The 25,355-nt window shown below is 37.6% G+C and overlaps 1 protein-coding gene across 1 annotated transcript in view; it reads right to left on the bottom strand.

Annotated features, from left to right (window-relative positions):
• Positions 1-1,924: 1,924 nt before the first annotated feature.
• Positions 1,925-25,355, bottom strand: part of LOC106092768 (fibronectin type-III domain-containing protein 3A) — a 587,249-nt gene continuing 563,818 nt past the window's right edge. The window contains exons 5-7 of the mRNA XM_059366134.1: positions 7,218-7,563; positions 4,150-7,127; positions 1,925-4,093 (exon numbers count right to left, since the gene is read on the bottom strand). Of these exons, the coding sequence (XP_059222117.1) occupies positions 3,212-4,093; positions 4,150-7,127; positions 7,218-7,563 (4,206 nt within the window). The 3' untranslated portion in view covers positions 1,925-3,211. The remainder of the gene's footprint in view (positions 4,094-4,149; positions 7,128-7,217; positions 7,564-25,355) is intronic.

Raw genomic sequence — 25,355 nt, 5'->3', positions numbered from 1 at the left:
TCTAAAATTTGCAATTAGTACTAAAATTTAAAATTTTTTCTAAAATTTTAAATTTCTTCAAAATATTTACAAATTAAAAAAAAATAAATTGCGCAAAAATATTTGAATTTTGGTTTAAGTATTTATTATATGTTTATAAATACTTAAAACAAATTTCAAGCATTTTTGAGCAAATTCAATTTTTTTAATTTGTAAATATATTGGAAAATATTAAAAATTTTAGAAAAAATTCAAAATTATAGAGAAAATCAAAAATTTTAAAAAATTTATAACATTTTAGTACCAATAGTAAATTTTAGATTACTTTAAACTTAGTACCATTTGCAAATTTTAAAGGCAATTTAATTTTTAGAACAATTTGATTTTTAGTACCAAGCACATATAAAATTTTGGTAAAAGAAAATCGCATTTGACGCATATTTTAATATTCAGAACAATTTTAGTACATATTAAGAAAATTAATTTTTAGTACGAATACGCAAATCTAAGATTTTAAAACATATTTTAAATTTAGTACCAATTGCAATTTTAAAGGACTATTTAATTTTGAAAAAAAAAATAATTTTTAGAACAATTTAATTTTTAGTACTAAGAACATCTACAATTTAATTATAAGCAAATCGCATTTGACGCATATTTTAATTTTCGGAACAATTTTAGTACAAATGAAAAAAATAATTTTTAGTACAAATTTGCAAATCTAAAATTTTAGAACATATTTTAAATTTAGTACCAATTGCATTTTTTAAGGACATTTTACTTTTCGGAACAATTTTAGTACAAATTAAAAAAATTAATTTTTATTACAAATTCGCAAATCTAAGATTTTAGAATATATTTTAAATTTAGTACCAATTGCAATTTTTAGGGACAATTTAATTTTTAAGAACCATTTAATTTTTAGTACAAAGAACATCTACAATTTTAGTAAAAGAAAATCGCATTTGACGCATATTTTAATTTTGAGAACAATTTTAGAACAAATAAAAAAAAAATAATTTTTAGTAAAAATTCGCAAATCTAAGATTGTAGAACATATTTTAAATTTAGTACCATTGCAATTTTTAAGGACATTTTAATTTTCAGAACAATTTTAGTACAAATTAAAAAAAAATAATTTTTAGTACAAATTCGCAAATGAAAGATTTCAGAACATATTTTAAATTTAGTACCAATTCCAATTTTAAAGGACAATTTAATTTTTAAGAACAATTTAATTTTTAGTACCAAGAACATCTAAAATTTAAGTATAAGAAAATCGCAATTTACGCATATTTGAATTTTCAGATCAAATTTAGAACAAATTAATGTTTTTATACAAATTAAAAAAAAAATTGTAGTACAAATTCGTAAATCGAAGTTCTCAAAATTTTGGTAAGAAATTCGTTTGGCACAAATTTTTATTTTCGGAGGAATTTTAATACGAATCAAAATTTTTTGAAAAAATTTTAATTTAACACAAAAAAATTAAAAAAAGTTAAATTTTTAGTACAAATTCGTAGAACAAGGAATAAATTCTTAAAAAATGAAAATGTTGAAACAAATTTGTTCTCAAAATATTAGCAAGAAATTCATTTGCCGCATATTTTTTTTTGTCGATACAATTTGAGCACAAATTGAAATTTTTGGAACAATTTTTAAAAAATTTTAGCACAAAAATTAGTACAAATTCGTAAAACAAAAAGAACAAATTCTTAAAAAAATAAAATTTTTAAACAAATTTGTTCTCAAAATATTATCAAAAAATTAGTTTGGCGCATATTTTAATTTGCGGAAGAAGTTTAGTACAATCTGAAAATTTTTAGAACAATTTTTAAAAAATTTTAAATTTTGGCACAAAAAAATAATCTTTACAAAACTAATGTTTTACTACAAATTGGTAAAATTAACAACAAATTCTTAGAATAGGAATATTTTGTTTTTTTCGAATTTTAGTACAAACTGAAAATTTTAAGTAAATTTTCTATTGTTGTGTCATGTTCTTTAGCATAATATTACTTTTATCCACGTGTGTATGTATGTATGTAAACAATCGAAAAATAGGCCCTAGGAAGATATTCATCATAATATTTCTGTCTTAGTTATGTAATGGAAAATGCATTCAGAGTTTCATCGAATCTTAAGCTAAAAATTGTTTTGTTTTTCAAATTTTACACATTTACACAGTACACATAATAGTTTTTGTATGTAGAAATTTATGTTTTAAAGATTTTCATCGTTTTTTTTTTTGCAGTTTTATATTAACAACGCTTTTTTTTGAAGTTTTTTTTATAGTATGCATTTATGTTTGTATATATATATAGATTAATGTCTATGATTTTTCATATATATATTTTATTTAAAGCAAAATATATACGAATTAAAATAGAGAAGAATTTAGAGACGCGCTTCGATAAGACGTCTGTCTAGACTAACGACATCAGATTTGTGACAAAACTTGTAAGTAGGAATTCCAAGTCAAAGAGAAGATATTTCGATCGTAGGGTGGGGGGTCGGTCTTTTGTGTAAGAAATAACAAAAGAAAATGGCCATCAATTGGGTTTCGTGATTTTTTCTCATATTATCTTCAATGCCAGAAGAAGGTAAGAGGAGGAAGCTACAGGGAAAAATATAAAACAAGGAAAATTCACTTGGATTTGTTGAAAGTTTCATGCTCTTGTGGGTGTTAGAAAATGAAATCTTTTTCATTGCACTTTTGCGGATGCCCACAGGCAGGACATCGAAAATTTTGAATATTTCTATGGCGAAATCGATTGTTAAGGAAATACTTAAATTTTTCATTAATTACTCTCTACAGAGAGAGGCAGGTGTTTCACCCATTGCAGCAACAGCATCATACTAAACTAGAATTCATTTATGTATAAAGAAAATATTGTAAAAAAAATGCTTAAATCATAATTTGTGTAAAGGAATGTTATTTTGGTTTTCCTTACTTTTAAATAGTGGTCCTGGGACCGACCTACACATTGAAACCATAGATTTTTTTTCGCTTAGTCAAATGCCTAAATATGTGGCCTCTAGATATAAAATCTCCTCATATCAGCTGGGCTTGGGTTGTGTCCAGCTCTACACATGATTAGGTAGTAGTCCTAGCATATTCCACAAACCTCCTTAAAGGACATTGGAGCATAGGAGCATACACTACTAAAAAGCCCTTGCTATGAGAGCTTGTGTGTTTATGGTTTAATAAAGTAGAGCATACGTAACATTATTAACGCATAAACATTTTAACTAAAGTGGCAAATAGGAAAGTGAAAAACAAAAATGAGAGCATAAAAATGACAGCCTTTTCTTGATCGGAGAAACGTTTGCGATTCGTGTATACCGAACTCAGCCTTGTGACAAAACGTCTTAGTACATTGCCATGCTGCTGTTGTTGGTGACGTTGATTATCCAGTATATGTTGGTGGTGGCTAATGGCCGCGGTGGCAGCTTGCAATAAAATGGGATTATTGGCCAACAATTGAGTCATCCTTGAGCCAGTGGATGCCAAGCCAGTGGTGGTAGCATTGTGATGATGATGACTACTTTCCGCATTGTTGCTGTCATGTGGTTGGAAGGCATGACGATGATGATGGTGATGATTGTGATTGGGATCATCACAACTGGCAAAGTTGCTGGCCAATTCATTTGTTGCCAGCAAGCTGGCATTGCTGTTGCTGCTGCTGGTACAGGCTGCCGAGGCAGAAACCGACCGCTGGTGCAATGTCGAGTTGGAAGCCAAATTATTTTCGCCACCGCTGCTAGCAATGTTATGCTGATGACCGGAGTGACGGCTATTGTGATGTGAATGTACAGGGTTGTGATGATGATGGTGATGTGAGTGATGATGGGCATGGCCTTGACAAGAGGCGCCCTCTGCACCGGCAGCGCTTAGGCTGGCAATCATGCTAGCCGCTGCATTCGTGAGTACACTATCATCGATATCCTCGAGGGATGGTATAAGTGGCACAAGGAAACGGAAGGGTGTTGTAAATGCACCCAGCAAATCTTCGCCTGCCTGTGTGACACGTATGGGGCAAACACGAAATTGATAGAGGCCAGCTGGTTCCAGGTTTTCAATAGTAAATTTGGTCTCACTGCCACGGTAGATCTGCAAAAACAGACACAAAATGAGAAAAGTCTAACTGCACCAAATGTTGCACTTACCATTTTAAATTCACCATCTTTGCCTATGGAATATTGTAGCATATATTCAACACGATCGGAAAATGTATTCTTCGAGTGTTGCCATTCCAGGGTGATGGGTACACCCAACATTAGATTACCCAAGCCGGTAAGAAAACTGGGCGTTTCCGGTATAAGACCTGAGGGTATAGAACTGCCTGCCAGAGCCGTTGTACTTGCTCCACTCGCTGCTGCTGCTGCTCCTGAGAGCGAAGCAGAGCAGTTGGTTGTAGGAAGATTTTGAGCAATACGTGGTGGTTTAATGCCATTGGGCAGACAGGCTGTGGTGTTGAAAACAAACTCTTCAGAGTATTCACCCACACCTGCTCGATCATTGCCGGCACATATGCGGAATGTATAGGCGCTGCGTTCCTGCAGCTTATTGACCTTGCACATGCAATTGGTGCCGGTGTAGACAACTTGAAATTCCTTGGCGCGTTGCACATACATTTCCACATAGAATTTGGTAAAGTCCAAATTCTTGCCATCTCCCCACTTCAGTTTGATAAAATTGTGACCCACGCCCGAACATTCCAGTTTGGGTGGACTGGGCGGTGAAGGCAGTGTTGTCAGTTTGGCATATGCTGAAAAGGGACCAGTGCCGATGGCATTGGTGGCTTGAACCTTGAATTTATACGAAGTCTCCGGCTGTAAATTACTAACAGTGTATTCGGTTTTGTCATCCGGTGTGGTTATTGAGCAGCTATTCGCTGGCACTGTATATTCGATGGTATAGTTGAGTATGGGCGAACCATTATTATCAGGTGCTGACCATCGGAGGGTGGCTTCATTGGAGGTGAACTCGAAATCTTTGATTTGTGGGGCCGAGGGCACAGCTGCAGGGGTTCGGCAATTGACCAGGGGCGACCATTTGCTCATGCCAGCCACATTGCAGGCATTAACGCGAAAATAGTAGCTGGTGAAGGGCAGCAAATTTCTTAGGTCAGTGCTGCATTGCAAGCCCTGGTAGCAGATGTGGAATGCTGAGGCCGGTGGGGATTCAAGACTGCTGGACTCTTCGCTGTTGCCCATGGTGGCTGTGGCACTTTCTAAACGGTACTCTGATATGGGAGCACCCCCTTTGTTTGCTGGCTCCTGCCATGTTACATGCAATTGCGTAGCCGATTTTACAATTACCTTAAGAGATTCCGGATTGTTGGGGGGCGCAGCGGCCGAAGAGAATTCGAACCAGGGTGACCAGGCGCCGGCTCCAATGCGATTAATGGCTCTGGACTGTACTTCATATGCATTGCCCGGCTGTAAGTCTTTTATAACGCAGTAGGCATCTTTGCCTCTATATGCCATGGTTGGTGCTTCCTGATCGTCGGGCAAGCGCAATTGAACCTCATATTCCAAAATAGGTGCCCCACCATTGTACTCAGGTTTGTGTAGTCTTAGGACAGCCGCAAAAGGTCCCGGCGGGTTGTCGTAATAGGGTGCTGCTGGGGCAATAGGTACTACAGCCTCTGAGGTTATATGACTAACCTCCGAGTAAGGACTAAATCCTCCTGGACCTTCACAGGAAGCTCTCAATTGATAGGTTGTACCAGGCTGCAAGCGCTCACAAGTGGTTTCGCATTCAGCACCTTCATAGGCTTGTTCGAACTTTTGGCCTCCTCTATTGATCTCCAAGATGTAACGCTGCACTTCGGCGCCACCATTATCGGTGGGAGGGTCCCAGCGCACTCTAAAATGATGTCCATGTATTTTTCCCTTAGCGTATGGCTTACCCGGCCTACCTGGTCGCTCGGGAGCAGTCTTGTACGAAACTTCACTGGACCAGGCCGAAGCACCGGTCTCGTTTTCGGCACGCAATCGGAAGCAGTAGAGTGTGGCCCTTCTCAGTTGGCAACATTCGTATGAACACTCGGGGCCATTGTACATGTTCAAGTAGCCATGACCAGACTCACGATCTAACATTTGTAGCACATAAATACAGGTTGCACCATCAGACTGACGTCGCTCCCAGAATAGTCGTAATGAAGATGAACTGGTCGACTGCAAGGAAGGGGGTTTGGGAGCTGAGGGTGGATTTCCTTGTGTGCTAAACGAACATATGGGCGAATAGGCAGATGGTCCCACTTCGTTAACAGCCGCCAAGCGGAAGTGGTACAAGGTGGAAGGTTGCAATTTGGTCACCACGTATTGCCTTCCTTTTGTTTTCACAGCCTCTACAAAGTTAATGGGTCTGCTGTCGCCGCCAATGGGTCCCGTTCGACCCTCGTCGTATTCCAGCAGATAATGCTGCAGCGGAGAACCATTACAGTTGGACATGTTCCAACGCAATTGTAATGAGTTCTTGGTAAATGTCACCATGCGAGGAGCTGCCGGTCTTTCGGGTTCGCAGGGCGGCGTGGAAAACTCCACAGGCTCAGAGGGGTTACCTTGTAAATGCTCGTAGTGCACACGCACTTTGATCACATAGTCCTGGCCCGGCTTCAAATCTTGTATGATGCAATCGTAAGAGGACCCCTCATAGAGACTCTTAAATTTGCATTCCTTTGTCCGCTCACTTAGGAGGACGTTATAACGCAGTTCCTCCAAGTTGATGAGTTGCAAGGCCGACTCATTGATGCTCTGCGGAATGTCCCACATTATTTTGGCTGAACGCGGCGTAATGTCGGCCACCTCGGGTTTTTGTATATCCGACAATTGCTCGATAATGGAAGCCTGGCAGTCTTCCTCCTCGCCATTGTCTTCGCCGTTGAGTGGAGTAGTGGATAATAATTCATCGCCATCCTCGCAAGTGGCACCTTGATTGTTGTTGCATTTGTTGCTGCTATTGTTTGTGGCATAATTGGCGAGATTACCATTACGCTGATGATGGGATTTGCGTTGATGGTTATTATTACTATTGTTATTGTTGTGTTGTGACCTTATCGATCCATTGTTGTGACCATTCATTTGAGTTTCTTGGCGTCTTGGTGAAGGCGAATGATTGGGCGAAGACACCGATGAATCTGTTAATGGCGGCGGCAACACGGGAAGAAAAGAAAAGCCATGAATCTTAATAGTCCACCTTAATTGAAAGGGATGCTTTGTTTACTTACTGTTGTATTCTCGTTGCTTCTCCAATTTCCTTAGCAATTTGCTGTGCTGCCTTTGAGTCCTTTCATCTTTGTGATAATTATTATTGGGTGGTGATGGCGAATGATTGGCGGAATGTGAAGCTGGCGAATGTTGCTGTTGTTGCTGCTGTGGGGGCGGAGGATTTGCTATGGGGTTCATTTGCGGTTGGTGTGGTCCTGTAGGTGGCTGTGGTGTACCGGGCTGTTGGTGTGGTGGTGGCGCCGTCATATGACCATGGGGGTTCACAGGATAAGGCGCCGACGCGCCTGTGGCCGGTTGGTAGCCATTTGGCATTGGTGCATAGTAATGTGTGGTGCCATTAGCAATCTGCAAAAACAACAAATACAATTAAGAGACTTGATATAAATTATTAAATTCTGCAAGTACTGTTATTTTCAATAAATTCGTTCCCGGCATAACATGAATATGAGCCTCGCTTGAAGGAGAATCTTTGGCCGCAGACTCTTTCTCTTCCATGGTTAGGTTCTAATAAGCTGACGTGTCCTACTTCTAATGATGAATAAAATGCGAAACGTTCTTCTAAACACCTTCAACTTATACATCCAAAAAAACAAACTTCCGAATCTATGAGTGTTGACGTAGAACCTTTTCTTTGCTTACTAGTTGGCAATTTTTGTTGTTGACTATTTTTTATCTCTGTGTTTCTTATCAATGGATGTGTGTTTCGCTTTTAATATTTGATATTTGTTTATTTGTTTTTATGCAATATATGGTTGGGTGTGTTTTTGAAACATTCATAAAAAGATCGTATGAAGAGTGTGGGGGGAGGGAGGGGGACAATGGCAAGAGGAAATATAAACAAAGATCAGTGTTATCAGATTAGGGAAAATTTCCCCAAACAGGGGATTTTTTGTAATTGAGGAAAATAAAAATTCTCATTTGATGCTATCTCCTTGAAATTTTGGCTTATTTGCTCATCATTATGGGAAATATCGGTTTAGATTTCGATAGAGTTCTTATTAAAGTAATCTTTCGCCTTGACTTCTAAACCTCTAGAAATTTTAAATTGCGACTTCTAAAAATCGTGCAAACTTAGAACCTACAACCACCAATCCTTTTATTTTGGGCATAAAAATTAATTTTCTATAAAAAAAACTTTAATCAGCATATTTATTATCTTCAGTGGACTTCCTTGGGGGAAAAATATTTTAATTAAATTTTTTTTTGGAAAAATCAAAAAATCTGGTAACATTGTCAAAGATCATCATGGTGTGTTCACACATTGTTTGGAATGTTAGCTGTGTTTAACGCACACTGAAAGTTGGCACTAACAAGGTATACTAAATAAGGTAATACAAGTAAAGATCTTGAAACAAAAAGCCTATACAATCAAGACGCAGCAAAAAGATAACGGTATTTATACTACAGTTTGGCATAGGCACTTATAAATACTTATAAATATTTACATCAGTTATAAATTACAAAGGCTGTGTTAAACACTGTAACTTGATATTTGCGACAGACAGTATTGTCTACATTGACTCGTTTTGCTTATGTCGCTTTGAAGAACTACTCAACTGTTCACACTAGTTGAGATGTTTTGTAAATTGCATTTTTTCACACTCCAACATAAATTTTATGATGCACTATTGTTTAGATTTATTAAACCATCCACCAAAGGATGGGTGTATCCTAACTTCGTCATTCTGTTTGTAACACTTTAAAATATGCCTCTAAGACCTCGTATATTCTTGATCGTCATGAATATTTTAAGTCGATCTAGCCATGGGATTGCAAATGGGCCAAATTGGTCCATGTTTTGATATAGCTGCCATATAAACCAATCTTGGTTCTTGAGCCTCTTGAGGGCGCAATTCTCCTCCGATTTGACTGAAATTTTGCATGTTGTGTTTTGGTATCTCATTCAACAATTATGATATCATGATATAGCTGCCATATAAACCGATCTGGGATCTTGACTTCTTGAGCCTCTACAGGGAGCAATTCCTATCCGATTTGGCTATAATTGAGCATGAGGTGTTTTGTTATGACTTTAAACAACTGTGCTTAGTATGGTTCAAATCGGTTCATAACCTGATATAGCTGTCATATAAACCGATCTGGGATCTTGACTTCCTGAGCCTCTGGTGGGTGCAATTCTCATTCGATTTGGCAGAAATTTTGTACAACGGCTTCTCCCATGACCTTCAACATACGTGTTATATGGTCTGAATCGATCTATAGCTTGATACAGCTACCATATAAGCATATCTCCCGATTATGCTTCCTGAGCCCCTACAAGGCGCAATTCTTAACCGAATGAACTGAAATATTACACAATGACTTCTACAATGTTCAACATTCAATTCAATTATGGTCCGAATCGGACTATAACTTGTTTTTTCTAGTTTAATCTGTCAAATTTTGTTGATTTTATAACTTTTTTTTAGAAAACTTTCGAATTTTATTTTTTGACATTATTCAGGGCTGTGTTTATTTGGCACAATTTCGGCATTTATTTGGGATCACATGCTTTGAATGACTCGTCTTTGTGGTAAACAAGTGGTACTGCCCCATGGCAAAACAATTAAAGGTGGTCTCATTTGTACAACAACCACAAATCATATGGTGCAATCCGCCATCTTGTCATCAAGTTGATCGACGTTTTGCCAACACGCACAAATAAATGTGTGTGCGTGTGTGTATACGTGTGCGTAAATGAGTAGAGAATATGCGAGAAAAAAGATAACGACATAGAGAATGCCAACAAAAATCTGGCATCTTAATACTGTCAAAATTGGCCGTGAGGCCACCTTTTTAAATCCGCCTTGGTTCTGCCCTTATAATTTGTATAGGAAAAACGAGTCGTTTTCAGAGCAGTATAAAGGGAAAACGAGTCGATTGCTCAAAACAGCTTTGGTCTGAACATAGTGTAACCTAACCTAAGGTTGTGAAAAGCAATCAACCGAAATATTTTTTTTTTTTACTTTTTGACAGTATTGACAATGACAAAAGTATGACGTTGAGGATGTCAACTTGTTCTCTTTTTACATTAATTCTATGTTTAGATTTTCTCCTATTTGTGATATTTTCCATCAGTACATTTTTACATCCTTAATGTTCATGGGGTCTTTCCAGTATTTGTTTTAGGCAAGTGACGTAACGTTCTATGATTATTAAAATATTTTGATTAGACCCCCGTCCTCACGCGGTTCATTCAACATTGGTCTGACAACATCCAGTGATATTTGGAATATATAAATGTTATTTGTACACTTCAAAAAAATTTTAAACTTTAATGCCCATATTCACAAAACTTATTGCAGCTCTAAAGTGGGTTAATTTGACAGTTTTTTGAAGCTGCAATAAGTTTTGTGAATATGGGCATAAATCTTTTGCGCTGCAATTTTCTCATCCACAAGTTACTGACATTTATCTTTTTGACAAATTGCTTTAAACACATGCATGCAAGTTTTTGCGATACATTGTAACACGCTGGCATTTCAACTGGCATTTACAACAAACATTCATAAATAAAACAAATCTACTAAAGGATGTTTCTTTTAAGTGTTAAGCTGCCATTAGATGATAAGAAATTTCATATGTAATGTCAAAAACAGCAACTCTGAAAGTTTATACGACAAATGGATTTTGGAATAAATATGCAACTTTTTCGATTAAATCGAGTTTTTATTTCATCGAACACACACGTAGATACATTTCATTAAAAAAATTACAATACATATGAGAATACCTGCCGATTAGAACGCGCTCTATTTGTATTCGATGTAGTCAATTCTTTTGAATACAGAAAGCGACATCTCATATGACATATCTTATCGTCTAATGGCACCTCTAGGTAATATATGATTAATTATTGAACAAGAAATTATTTATAATTTATTAAACATATTAACGAACCGTAAGTCGATATGTTCTAATTTGCAACTATATATTAAAAACTTCTCTTTTTATCGAAAAATTTCGTAAAAAAATTATCTCTTATAAAAATCTCGTCGTTATATTAATTCTATGCCATTTTTTGCACAGTCTACACAATGACTGTTTTATTGCGTTCTTTATATGGTTTCAGGCATAATATGAATTGTTCCACTTAAGTTATCTAGCGCTAAAGTGTGTGTGAGTGGTATATAATTGTTAAATCCTTAAATTTAATTTCTTTTAATTAATTTGCGTGCTTAATTGGTTGGTGATAAATGAACGATGCTGCGCTAATGTTTTAATTGCTTCTTTTATTGTCTAGTTTTATTTCATGACATTAATGATGTTCTGTCAACACTTTATAAATATGCTTGCCATTATTATCAGATTGTAAGGGGGTGTGTGTGCATATGTATGCCTGAAAGTGTCTCGGATTTGGGGGGGTGTGTTACCTTTGATTGTTGCGTTTTTGGTTTTTGCTAAATCAACAAATTAAGAGTAACTAAATATGTATGTCTTTGTGTTAGTAGACTATGTTGTTGTTGGATATGATGATTATGAAGAAAAAGCTAAATTTGACATTAAAAGGGGAAGCCTTGTTATGCACAAGGAGAGAGAGACTGAAGGAGAGAGAGAGAGAGGGAATGCGGTTATGACAGATGTTGTAGCAAATTAGCAAAGTCATCTCTTGTCGGTGTTTGAGAAATTTATCAAAATGTATGAAGCAAATTTTATGAGCCATAAATAAACATGTCAAGATGCCACCATCATTAATCAGGGAGTTCATAAAATAAAAATCCCTAAAACAGATGTATGGAGAGAGAGACTGATTTTGTTTTTACGACTGCAAGCATTTTTAATTGTTGGGGATTGTTGAAGGCAGTTATTGAAAGAAAAAAAATTGGCAAGTCGATGTGATAAATGGAATTTTGTCGTGTCTTGCTTGTACTTTAGATGACTTACGATCGAATTTGGTCACAAGACTGATAGCTCTAAAACCGGTATGCATTGTGTTTCAAGTATTTTAATGACTAGGATAATAGAGAGCTAAAGTTCACAAAAATATATCTAATGAATAAAAGTTCGCTGTTCGGAGAAATAACACTGAAAGAAAAGTTTGCCCAAAATTTAAGGTTCGTAGGATTTTAGCAATGAAAACGAGCCAAAGAACCAAAACTTTAAAATAAAGATGCTATCTTTATATTTTATTTTCAATGCATGAAATCTTTTTTTGAATCGATATTCAATGTTTAAAGATTATTTCATGCAAATGTTGACCGTGACTGCGCCTCAAACGGTCCATCCGCGTAGTCCAATGGGTCCAATAGGTATCTCACGAATTATGCTTCAATATTGACTTCTAATGCGTCAATTGAAGGGGGCTTATCTGCAAAGACATGAGCTTTAACATAGTACCACAAAAATAGTCTAAAGGCGTTAAATCGCACGATTTAGGCGGCCTATTGGCCGGTCCTAAACGTGAAATAAAATGTTCACCTAACTCGCCTCTCAATAAGTCCATTGTTACGCGCATTTTGGTCAAAAAAAGTTGCTTATCATCTCACGATAGCGCTCACCATTCACAGTTACCTTACGATTCGCATCATCTTTGAAGAAGTACGGTCCAATGATGCCACTAGCTCATAAACCGCACCAAACTGTGACTTTTTCTGGATGCATTGTTAGCTCTTGCAATGCTTCTGGCTGATCTTCATTCCAAAAGCGACAATTCTGCTTAGTTACGTATCCATAGAGCCAAAAATGAGCTTCGTCCATAAAATGGAAGAAGTGCGCGATGCACTTTCTTAACAGAGCACGAATTTTGATAATAGATTTCAATAATTTGCAAGCGTTGTTCGTTTGTAAGACGATTCATGGTAAAAATATAGACCAAACTGAGGATGTTTGAAAGTGAAACAAGACACGAAACGTGCATGAGCTGTTTAAACTAGTAGTGCCAAAAAGATAATAGCAAAAAAATCACCCTTTAGATGACTGTGCAATCATTTTTTTTTGAAAAATTCTTTTTTAATACCCATCAGCAAAGGACTGGGATATATTCATTTCGTTATTCCGTTTGCAACACATCGAAATATCCATGCCTGACCCTATAAAGCGAGCCATGTCCGTCCGTCTGTCCGTCCGTCTGTCTGTATCTTGAAATCACTTTACAGTCTTTAAAAAAAGAGATAATGTACTGAAACTTTGCAAATATTCTTTTTTGTCCATAGGCAGATTAAGTTCGAAGATGGGCTACATGGGACTATATTTTAATATATAGCCCCCATATAGACCGATCTGCCAATTTAGGGTCTTAGGCCTGTAAAAGCCATATTTATTATCCGATTTTGCTGAAATTTGAGACAGTGAGTTTTGTTAGGCCAGTCGACATCCTTCTTCAATTTGGACCCAGATCGGTCCAGATTTGGATATAGCTGCCATATAGACCGATCTCTCGATTTAAGGTTTTGGGCCCATAAAAGGCGCGTTTATTGTCCGATGTCGCCGAAACGTGGGACAGTGAGTTGTGTTAGGCTCCTCGACATCTTTCTGCAATTTGCCACAGAACGGTCCAGATTTGGATATAGCCGGCGAACCGATCTTTCAATAAAGGTCTTGGGCCCATAAAAGGCGCATTTTTCTTTCCGGTTTTGCCGAAATTTGAGACAGTGAGTTGTTTTAGACTCCTCGACATCTTTCTGCAATATGACACAGAACGGTCCAGATTTGGATTTAGCTGCCATATAGACCGATATCTCGATATAAGGTTTTGGGCCCATAAAAACGAAATTTACTATCCGATTTTGCTGAAATTCGGGATTGTGAGTTGTGTTAGGCCCTTCGACATCTTCCTTCAATTTGGCCCAGATCGGTTCAGATTTGGATATAGCTGCCATATAGGCCGATCTCTCGATTTAAGGCTTGGGGCCATAAAAGGCACATTTATTGTCCGATTTCACCGAAATTTGGGACAGTGAGTTGCGTTAGGTGCTTCGTCAACCCTCTTCAATTTGGCCCAGATCGGTTCAGATTTAGATATAGCTGACATATAAGCCGATCTCACGATTTAAAGTCTTGGCCCCACAAAAGACACATTTATAAACCGGGTTCGCTGAAATTTGACACAGTGACTTATGTTAGGCTTTTCGACATCCGTGTCGTATATGGTTCAGATCGCGCTATATTTGGATATGACTACCAAAAAGACCAATATTTTATTCTACAGAACTGAAGAGTGACTTGTACTTAATAGACCACTCAATATCCGATTTGGACCAAATTCGATACGCAATATGCTGCTATGGGGGCATAAATTATGCATTTTTCACCGTATTATGACGAAAGGTGGTTTACATATAAACCCGAGGTGGTGGGTATTCAAAGTTCAGCCCCGGCCTTTTTACTTGTTATACGCTACACCACTACCGTGGTACAGGGTATTATAAGTTAGTGAATTTGTTTGTAACACCCAGAAAGAAGAGAGTTTATCGAGTGACATAGAATCACTTTCTGATTCGATTTTGCTATGCCTGTCTGTCTGTCCGTCTGTCTTTCCGTCTTTCTGTCAGTCTATTCAAGTTAATTTGTGCACAAAGTACAGGTCGCAGTTTTCCTCCGATCGCCTCAAAATTTGGTACAAGCATGGTTTTCGGACTAGAGACGAAGCCTATAGAAATTGGAAAAAATCGGTTCAGATTTGGATATGGCTCCCATATATATGTTCGTCCGATTTGCAGTAATAATGCGATAAAATTGCCATTTGTATACTGATTCTCACGAATTTTGGCAAGAAGGATTTTCTTATGACTCTAGATGTTACTAATGAATTTTATGGAAATCGGTTCAGATTTAGATATAGCTCTCATATATATGTATCGCCCGATCTTAACTTCTAGAGTTACAGCAAGCGCATATACTGACCAATCTTGCCAAAATTTTGTACAACACTTTCCTCGATGACTACCACAATGTCTGAGAAGTTTGCTTGAAATCGGTTCAGATTTAGATATAGCTCCCCTATATATGCTCGTACGATTTTGAGATATATTGCAATAAAGTGCTTATTTGTTAACCGATTCTCTCGTAATTTGGCAGAAGTGATTTTCTTGTAACTTTCGACATTACTGTTGAATTTCATAGAAATCGGTTCAGATTTAGATATAACTGCCATATATACATATCGCCCGATTTTCATTTCTAGAGCCACTGCAAGCGCATTTACTGACCAATCTAGCCAAAACTTTGTACAACACTTTCCTCGACAACTACCACAATGTCTGAGAAGTTTGCTTGAAATCGGTTCAGATTTGGATATGGCTCCCATATATATGTTCGTCCGATTTGCAGTAATAATGCGATAAAATTGTCATTTGTACACTGGTTCTCATGAATTTTGGCAAGAAGTATTTTCTTAAGACTCTAGATATTACTAATGAATTTTATGGAAATCGGTTCAGATTTAGATATAGCTCTCATATATATATTGCCCGATCTTAACTTCTAGAGTTACAGCAAGCACATTTAATGTCCAATCTTGCCAAAATTTTGTACAACGCTTTCCTCGACGACTACCACAATATCTGAGAAGGTTGTATGAATTCGGTTCAGATTTAGATATAGCTCCCATATATATGTTCGTCCGATTTTGAGATATATTGCAATAAAGTGCTTATTTTTTAACCGATTCTCTTGTAATTTGGCAGGAGTGATTTTCTTGTAACTTTCGACATTACTGGTGAATTTCATAGAAATCGGTTCAGATTTAGATATAGCTGCCATATATGCATATCCCCCGATTTTCACTCCAAGAGACACTGCAAGCGCATTTGTTGACCAATCTTGCCAAAATTGTGTACAACGCTTTCCTCGACAACTACCACAATGTCTGAGAAGTTTGCTTGAAATCGGTTCAGATTTAGATATAGCTCCCATATATATGTTCGCTCGATTTTGAGATATATTGCAATAAAGTGCTTATTTGTTAACCGATTCTCTCGTAATTTGGCAGAAGTGATTTTCTTGTAACTTTCAACATTACTGTTGAATTTCATAGAAATCGGTTCAGATTTAGATATAGCTGCCATATATACATATCGCCCGATTTTCATTTCTAGAGCCACTGCAAGCGCATTTACTGACTAATCTAGCCAAAACTTCGTTCAACGCTTTCCTCGACAACTACCACAATGTCTGAGAAGTTTGCTTGAAATCGGTTCAGATTTAGATATAGCTCCCATATATAGGTTCGTCCGATTTTGAAAGATATTGCAATAAAGTGCTTATTTATTAACCGATTCCCTCGAAATTTGGCAATAAGGATTTTCTTATGACTCGCGACTTTTCTAGTGAAAGTCATAGAAATCGGCCCAGATTAAGATATAGCTGTCATATATGCATATCCCCCGATTTTCACTCCAAGAGACACTGCAAGCGCATTTGTTGACCAATCTTGCCAAAATTGTGCACAAGGCTTTCCTCAACGACTACCACTATATCTGAGAAGTTTCCTCGAAATCGGTTCTGAATTAGATATAACTTCCATATATATCTTTGTCAGACTTTGGGTAATTTGCGATAATGTTCTTATTTGTCAACCGTAGTTATTGAAGTTTGAACATATTTGTCCGAAATTTGATACGGATTGTTTAATAAATTATATCAAAACATCCGCTGTGGTCAATCAGAATTGGATATAGCTCCCACATTGTACTTAAAGGGTAGATGTAGGGTATTATACAGTCGGCACCGCCCGACTTTTGCCCTTCCTTACTGGTTTTTAATGCAATAATGCTCTGAAATACCTCGAAACTAGAAGATATCATCATTGTCTTTTTCCGGTTATCACAATGAATTAAAATGTCTAAGTGAATCTGATTTCAGACTGTCTCTGTAACATGACCCAAAACTCAAATATTTTCTTCAAATTGAAAATGTTTTACTCAACTCAAAGTTTTGGAGTCAAAGGTACTCCTGACTCACTTAAGCCATCAAGTGTGTACCACGCAATAAATTAAATGAAACTACGATAATGGAAATTCACAGTAAAACTGAAAGGCAAAAAATTCAAATAAACACAGCACACTCCCCCCCCCCCCCCCAAAAAAAAAAAGTAAATAACACTCACACAAACATAGAGTAATGAAATATTGAACTTAACATACGACTCAATCCCCATTGGCCACCCACATTCGGAAAGCCAACAAAAAGAAAGAAAATAAAGTTGTAATCAAAAAAGTTGCCGAATTGAATTGACCGATAAAAAACCTAAAGTTGATGACACCAAATGAAAGCCTTTTGAAATGAAGTTCTGAGAGTCAATGATGAAAAAGGTGGCGGTGACGGTTTTTTGTTTTTCACCTTTTTCGAATCAAGGGAACATTCAACATTTATGTATATGGAGCGCAGCCAACAATGCTTAAATGGAGAAAAAAATATGTTAATTTAAATGAAACAAGTAAAAGCGTGCTAAGTTCGGTCGGGCCGAATCTTATATACCCTCCACCATGGATCGCATTTGTCGAGTTCTTTTGCCGGTGTCTCTTTTCAGGCAAACTAAGAAAAGGAAAGAAAAAAGAAAACAATTGCTATGCTATTGGAGCTACATCAAGTTATTGTCCGATTCGAACCATAATTGAACTGAAAGTTGGAGACCACAGCAGAAGTCATTGTGTAAAATTTCAGCCAAATATAGAATAAGGATTTCGCCCTTTAGGGGCTCAAAAAGTAAAATAGGCAGATCGTTTTATAGGGGAGCTGTATTAGGTTATAGACCGATCCAGACCATATGTTTGAAGGTCGTGGGAGAAGCCGTTGTACAAAATTTCAAATAATAATTGCACCCTTTAGAGGCTCAAGAAGTCGAGATCCCAGATCGGTTTATATGGCAGCTATATCAGGTTACGCATCGATTTCACCCGTACTGCGCACAGTTGTTGGAAGTCATAACAAAACACGTCGCTTAAAATTTTAGCGAAATCGTATAAGATTTGCGCCCTCTAAAGGCTCAAGCTGTCAAGACCCCAGATCGGTTTATATGACAGCTATATCAGGTTATGCATCGATTTCACACGTATTAGGCACAGTTGTTGGGAGTCATTACATAACACATCATGCAAAATTTCAGCTAAATCGGATACGAATCGCTCCCTCTAGTGGCTCAAGAAGTCAAGATTCAAAATCGGTTATATGGCAGCTACATCAGGTTATAAACCATACTTGGAACAGTTGTTGGAAATCATAACAAAACACCTCCTGCACAATTTCAGCCAAATCGAATAGGAATTGCGCCCTCTAGAGGCTCTAGAAGTCAAGACCCCAGATCGGTTTATATGACAGCTATATCAGGTTATGCACCGATTTAAACCATAATTGGCACAGTTGTTGGTAATCATAAAAAAGCACCTCATGCAAAATTTCACCCAAATCGAATAAAAAATACGCCCTGTAGTGGCTCAAGAAGTCAAGCTCCAAGATCGGTTTATACGGCAGCTATATCAAAACATGGACCGATATGGCCCAATTACAATCCCAACCGACCTACACCTATAAGAAGTATTTGTGCAAAATTTCAAGCGGCTAGGTTTACTCCTTCGGAAGTTAGCGTGCTTTCGACAGACAGACGGACGGACGGACGGACGGACGGACGGACGGATGGACAGACGGACGGACAGACGGACGGACGGACGGACATGGCTAGATCGAGGAGTTACAAACAGATTGACGAAATTGGTATACCCCCATCCTATGGTGGAGGGTATACAAATTTAATGGCGTTCGCAAAATATAACATGAGTTGCTTGACTTTGTAACCCCTTTTTTTGTTAATAGGGATATCTTATTTTAAAATTTAGTTGGTCATGGCTGTTTCTTTTATTTGTTTATTGCAAAAGATTAAAAACAGCACAAAATTATGAGATAAGATATTGTGACCCATTTTGTAAAGGTAGGTGTCAGAGCAGAGAAAGAAAAGACACTATATTGAAAAGTATTTTTCTGATGTAAATATTATGTAAACATACAAGATAAACACAATGAATGCGTCAAACGATTTTCATTTAACAGGATGTAGTCAATAGAACAATGCAGGAATTTGCATTAAAATTGTTTAAGATTCCTGTATTACCTATCTGAAGACTTTATTACCATTTTAAGCACTTCACTTTTGATATAAAGTGAATATAATACAAGTAAAAGCGTGCTAAGTTTGGCCGGGCCGTATCTTGGATACCAATCACCATGCATTCCGCTATAAAGGTACCCTTTTAAATGAGTTTGTATTTGAATAATTTTGTTCCCAAAAAGTCATATAGGGTTACCGGTACTTAGGGAGGGGCCTGTATCACCATATTGAACGATTCAGATAAAACTTGGCACTGATATTGTAATTCATAAGATAGGTGTTTGGGCCAAATTTCAGCCAAATCAGATGAAAATGTAGGCTTCTAAGGGCTGAAGAAGTCAAATCCAGGGATCGATTTATATGGGGGCTATATCTGTTTATAGACCGGTTCCGATCATACTTGGTATGGATGTTGGAAGTTATAACTCAAGTCTTTGCTCTAAATTTCAGATAAATCGGATGAAAATGAAGGCTTCTATTGGATGAAGAAGTCAAATCGGGGGATCGGTTTATATGGCGGCTATATCTGTTTGTAGACCGATTCGGATCATACTTGGAATGGTAGTTGAGAGTCATAATTCAAGTCTCTATTCCAAATTTCAGCCAAATCGAATGAGAATTGAGGCTTGAAGGGGCTCAAGAAGTCAAATCAAAGACTTTTTTCAAAATTTCAGCGAAATCGGATGAAAATTGAGGCTTCTAAGGGATCAAGAAGTCAAATCTGGGGATCGGTTTATATGGGGGCTATATCTGTTTATAGACAGATTCAGATCATACTTGGCATGGATGTTGAAAGTCATAACTCAAGCCTTTGTTCCAAATTTCAGCGAAATTGGATGAAAATTGAGGCTTCTAAAAGCTCAAGAAGTCAATGGGGGCTATATCTGTTTATAGACCGATTCGGACCACAGTTGGCATGGATGTCGAAAGTCATAACACAAAACTTTATTCCAAATTTCAGCTCAATCGGATGAAAATTCAGGCTTCTATGGGCTGAAGAAGTCAAATCGTGGGACCGGTTTATATGGGGGCTATATCTGTTTATAGATAGTTTCGGATCATACTTGGCACAGATATTGAGTGTCATAAATCAAGTCTTTATTCTAAATTGCAGGCAAATAGGATGACAATTGAGATTTCTAGGGGCTCAAGAAATCAAATCAGCAGATCGGCTTATATGGGGCTATATTCAAATCTGAAGCAATCCTATTGGCAATACCAATGACCTACATCAATAAGAAGTATCTGTGCAAAATTTCAAGCGACTAGCTTTACACTTTCGACTGATATCGTGATTTCGACAGACGGACGTACGCACATGGTTAGTTAAACTCAGAATGTGGAGACGATCCAAAATATAAATGCTTTATGGGGTAGCAAATCAATATTTCGAGGTGTTACAAACGGAATGACCAGACAAGTAAAAGCGTGCTTAGTTTATGCAAATTTTGCCCATGAACATTCCACTAAGGAACAGTGTTAAACTTCTCACATATCAATGAGTGCAGTCCAATTTAAGTTCTAAGCTCAATGATAAGAGGCCTCCTTTATATAGATGATTCCGAACGGCGTGCAACACCTCTTTGGAGAAAAATTTTAAATGGCATAGTACCTCACAAATGTTGCCAGTATTAGGAGGGGAAAACCACCGTTGAAAATGTTTTCTGATGATCTCGCCAGGATTCGAACCCAGGCGTTCAGGGTCTTAGGAGGACATGCTAACCTCTGCGCTACGGTGGCCTCTAACAAGGCACAGTTGTTGGAAGTGATACCAAAACACCACGTGCAAAATAACAGCCAAATCGGATAAAAATTGCGTCAACTAAAAGCTGAGGAAGTCAAGATCCAAGATCGGTTTATATGGCAGCTATATCAGATTATGAACCGATTTGAACCATACTTTACAAAGTTAATGGAAGTGATACCAAAACACTACAAGCAAAAAAACAGTCAAATCGGACGAGAACTGCGCCCTCTAGAGGCTCAATAAGTCAATACCCAAGATCGGTTTATATGGCAGGTATATCAAAACATGGACCGATTTGGCCCATTTTGCAACCCCAACCGACTTACACTAATAAAAAATATTTGTGCAAAATTTCAAGCGGCTAGCTTTACTCCTTCAAAAGTTAGCATGCTTTCGACAGACAGATTGAAGGACCGACGGACGGACATGGCTTAGTCAAATTAAAATGTCATGACGATCAAGAATGTATATACTTTATGGGGTCTTAGACGCATATTTCGAGGTGTTACCATCCTATGGTTGAGGGTAACACCTCGAGGGTTGGTACCCACCATCCTATGGTGGTGGGTACCAAAATCAATCAATTTTACACCTATAGTGTAGGTACTACAGTAGGTCAGACAAGACCTTCTGTCTTCCAGAAATTATTATTCCCTCTACCAAAGGATGGGGGTATACTATTCTGATTGTAAATCCTCGAAATATTCGTCTTGGACCCCATAAAGTATATATATATTCTTGATCGACATGATATTTTATGTCGATCTAGCCATGTCCGTACGTCCGTTCTTCTGACTGTCGAAAGCACGGATAAACCGATCTGGGATCTTGACTTCTTGAACCCCTAGAGGGCGCAATTCTCATCCGATTTGGGTGAAATTTTACATGAAATATTTTGTTATGACTTCCAACCAATGTGATAAGTATGGCTCAAATCGGTTGATAACCTGCTATAGCGATTTGGCTGAAATGTTTCGAAGTGAAGTGTTTTGTTATGACTCCCAACAACTGTGCTCAGTATGGTTCAAATAGGTCCAAAACCTGATATATAAACCGATCTGGGATCTTGAATTCTTGAGCCCCTAGAGGGCGCAATTTCTATCCGATTTGGCTGAAATGTTTTGAAGTGAAGTGTTTTGTTATGGCTCCCAACAACTGCGCTCAGTATGGTTCAAATCGGCCCATAACCTGATATATCTGCCATATAAACCGATCTTGGATCTTGACTTCTTTAGCCACTAGAGGGCGCAATTCCCATCCAATTTGGGTGGTATTTTACATGAAGTATTTTGTTATGACTTCCAACCAACCTGTGCTAAGTATGGTTAAAATCGGTTCATAACCTGATATAGCTGTCATATAAACCGATCTGGGATCTTGACTTCTTGAGCCCCTAGAGGGCGCAATTCCTGTCCGATTTGGCTGAAATTTGGCATGACGTGTTATGTTTTGACTTCCAACAACTGCTTTAAGTATGGTTCAAATCGGTCCATAACCTGATGTAGCTGTCATATAAACCGATCTGGGGTCTTGACTTCTTGAGCCTCTAGAGGGCGCAATTCGTATCGGATTTGGCTGAACTTTGGCATGACGTGTTTCGTTTTGACTTCCAACAACTGTTTTAAGTATGGTTCAAATCTGCCATATAAACCGATCTGGGTCTTGACTTCTTGAGCCTATAGAGGGAGTAGTTTTTATCCGATTAGGCTGAAATTTTTGAAATTGTACAACAGCAACAGCTATTTTACTTTTTGAGCCCCTAAAGAACGCAATTCTTATTGGAATTGGCTGAAATTTTACACATTGACTTCGACTGGACTGGAGACCATCTCCAACCGATTCGGATCACAACTTGATATAGCTCCAATAGCATAGCAATTCTTATATTTCATCCTTTGTTTGCCTAAAAAGAGATATCGGGAAGAGATTTCGACAAATGCGACCTATGGTGGAGGATATATAAGATTCAGCCCGGCCGAACTTAGCAAGCTTTTACTTGTTTTTAAATCGATTTAAGGTGGTTGGTATACAAAAGCTAGGACCCACCGAACCTAATGTCGTGTTTTGTGAACTTATTCATTGATAAATACAATTTGCTTTCGTTTATATATCAATCCTTCCAGCTATTGTTTTAGATATTAAAAGTAATATTAATTGCCCCTATATCTATATATTTAATAATTAATATTTTTTTATAAAAATGCAGCATTTGTTGACATTTTAAATCGGCTTTTAATTAAAAACAATACATAATTCATTTGTCTGTTTCTGCCAGCGTTTCTAAATAAAAATTTAAAAAAAAAAAATAATAATTTTGGCAGTCATAACCATTGATAACATTTGTATATATAAACAAACAACCAAACACCGGGGTTTTTAATTCATTTTAATAAATCTTTTTTGTTTTTTTTCTTCTTTTGAATGTATTTTCAATAGCATCTATTATTATAATTGCTTGATCTATTGTTAAAATAATTGCATTTATTTATAATAATGATAAGGCCAAATTTCTATTTAATGGTGGAATCGAATAGCTGATTTCCAAACGGAGGAACTGAACCAGCACTAATTCGAAAAGTGCAACAAAAAAATAATTACAACAAATACAAAATTACAAAACAAATTTTCCAACTTTGTTTTGCCTATGGGGCAGGTTATATTTAATTGCTATAATAGCAAATTAATTACTGTTATCACAAAGGTATCAATGTTACGTTTTTGTCAATGTAAATAAAATTGTAATTTTTTTTGAAAAATGGGGAAACCCTTTTAGTTTAGCCATAAAGGGCGAATAAGTGTTAATTTTAAAAGTAGGGTGAATATAATAAACCAAGAACTATTAAGTTGTATGAAGCCTTATGATGTCGTATATTAATAACCAACAACTAAACTATTGGGTTGCCCAAAAAGTAATTGCGGATTTTTTAAAAGAAAGTAAATGCATTTTTAATAAAACTTAGAATGAACTTTAATCAAATATACTTTTTTACACCTTTTTTCTAAGGCAAGCTAAAAGTAACAGCTGATAACTGACAGAAGAAAGAATGCAATTACAGAGTCTCAAGCTCTGAAAAAATTTGTCAACGCCGACTATATGAAAAATCCGCAATTACTTTTTGGGCAACCCAATATAAGTGAAAATTGAGCCCTATCATACAATATAAGAGCGCTATACATTAAGTATAGAACACAGAAAAAAATATCTCGAAGTTTTTTCCAATAAAAAATTTCATCGGGTGATGAGTAATTCTGAAACAAATTACGAAACGCGTTCCTTAGAGGTGGGTGTGTGTTGCGATCTCTGACTTTCCTTTTTCATTTGCAAAGAAAAATCTAAGATCATTGAGCTCGTCTCGAAAGAGAGATAAACAAAAATTGTAAAATTTTATGATCTTCGCCCTAACAGGGAAAAACTTCAAAGTGAAAAAATTCGGCAGAGACCGACCGGGATTCGAACCTGGACACACGGAGCAACAACGAGAGCCTTTGCCGTGGTCTCTTGTCATCAATACAACTTTCAACAGATGCACAGAATCATGTGTATACCATGGGAGTAGTGTAATTGTGTAGACAAAAAATCTACCATTACACCAAAACACATGCATTGGGAAAAGTACGACTAATATACAGGGTTGTCGAGTGTGGTTAAAGTGATATTTATATCATAGAGGCGTTTCTGCAATAAATTCGGCATAAGTACAAAATACCAACTTACGGCCCTTAAAGCCTTCTAAGTCGATCTAGACATGTCCGTCCGTCCTTCCGTCCGCGTCTGTCCGTCCGACCATCTATCCGTCCGTCCGTCCTGCCGTCCGCGTCTGTCCGTCCGTCCATCTATCCGTCCGTCCGTCTGTCCATCCGTCTGTCCATCCGTCTGTCCGTCCATCCGTCTTTCCGTCTGTCCGTCCATCCGTCTGTCCGTCCATCCGTCCATCGGTCTGTAGGTCCGTTTGTCTGTCCGTCCGTCTGTCTGTTTGTCCGTCCGTCTGCCCGTCCTTCTGTCTGTCCGTCCGTCTGTCAGTCCGTCTGTCCATCCGTCTGTCTGTCCATCCGTCTGTCCGTCCATCCGTCTGTCCGTCCATCCGTCTGTCCGTCCATCCGTCTGTCCGTCCATCCGTCTGTCCATCCATCGGTCTGTAGGTCCGTTTGTCTGTCCGTCCGTCTGTCTGTTTGTCCAATCGTCTGCCCGTCCTTCTGTCTGTCCGTCCGTCTGTCTGTCCGCCTGTCCATCAGTCTGTCTGTCCGTCTGTCCATCCGTCTGTCCGTCCATCCGTCTGTCCGTCCATCCGTCTGTCCGTCCATCCGTCTGTCCGTCCATCCGTCTGTCCGTCCATCCGTCTGTCCGTCCAT

Source organism: Stomoxys calcitrans, chromosome 3 (genome assembly GCF_963082655.1).
Source record: "Stomoxys calcitrans chromosome 3, idStoCalc2.1, whole genome shotgun sequence".
NCBI lineage: Eukaryota > Metazoa > Arthropoda > Insecta > Diptera > Muscidae > Stomoxys > Stomoxys calcitrans.
The sequence above is the reverse complement of the archived record's forward strand: the minus strand, read 5'-3'. Positions and strand labels throughout refer to the sequence as shown.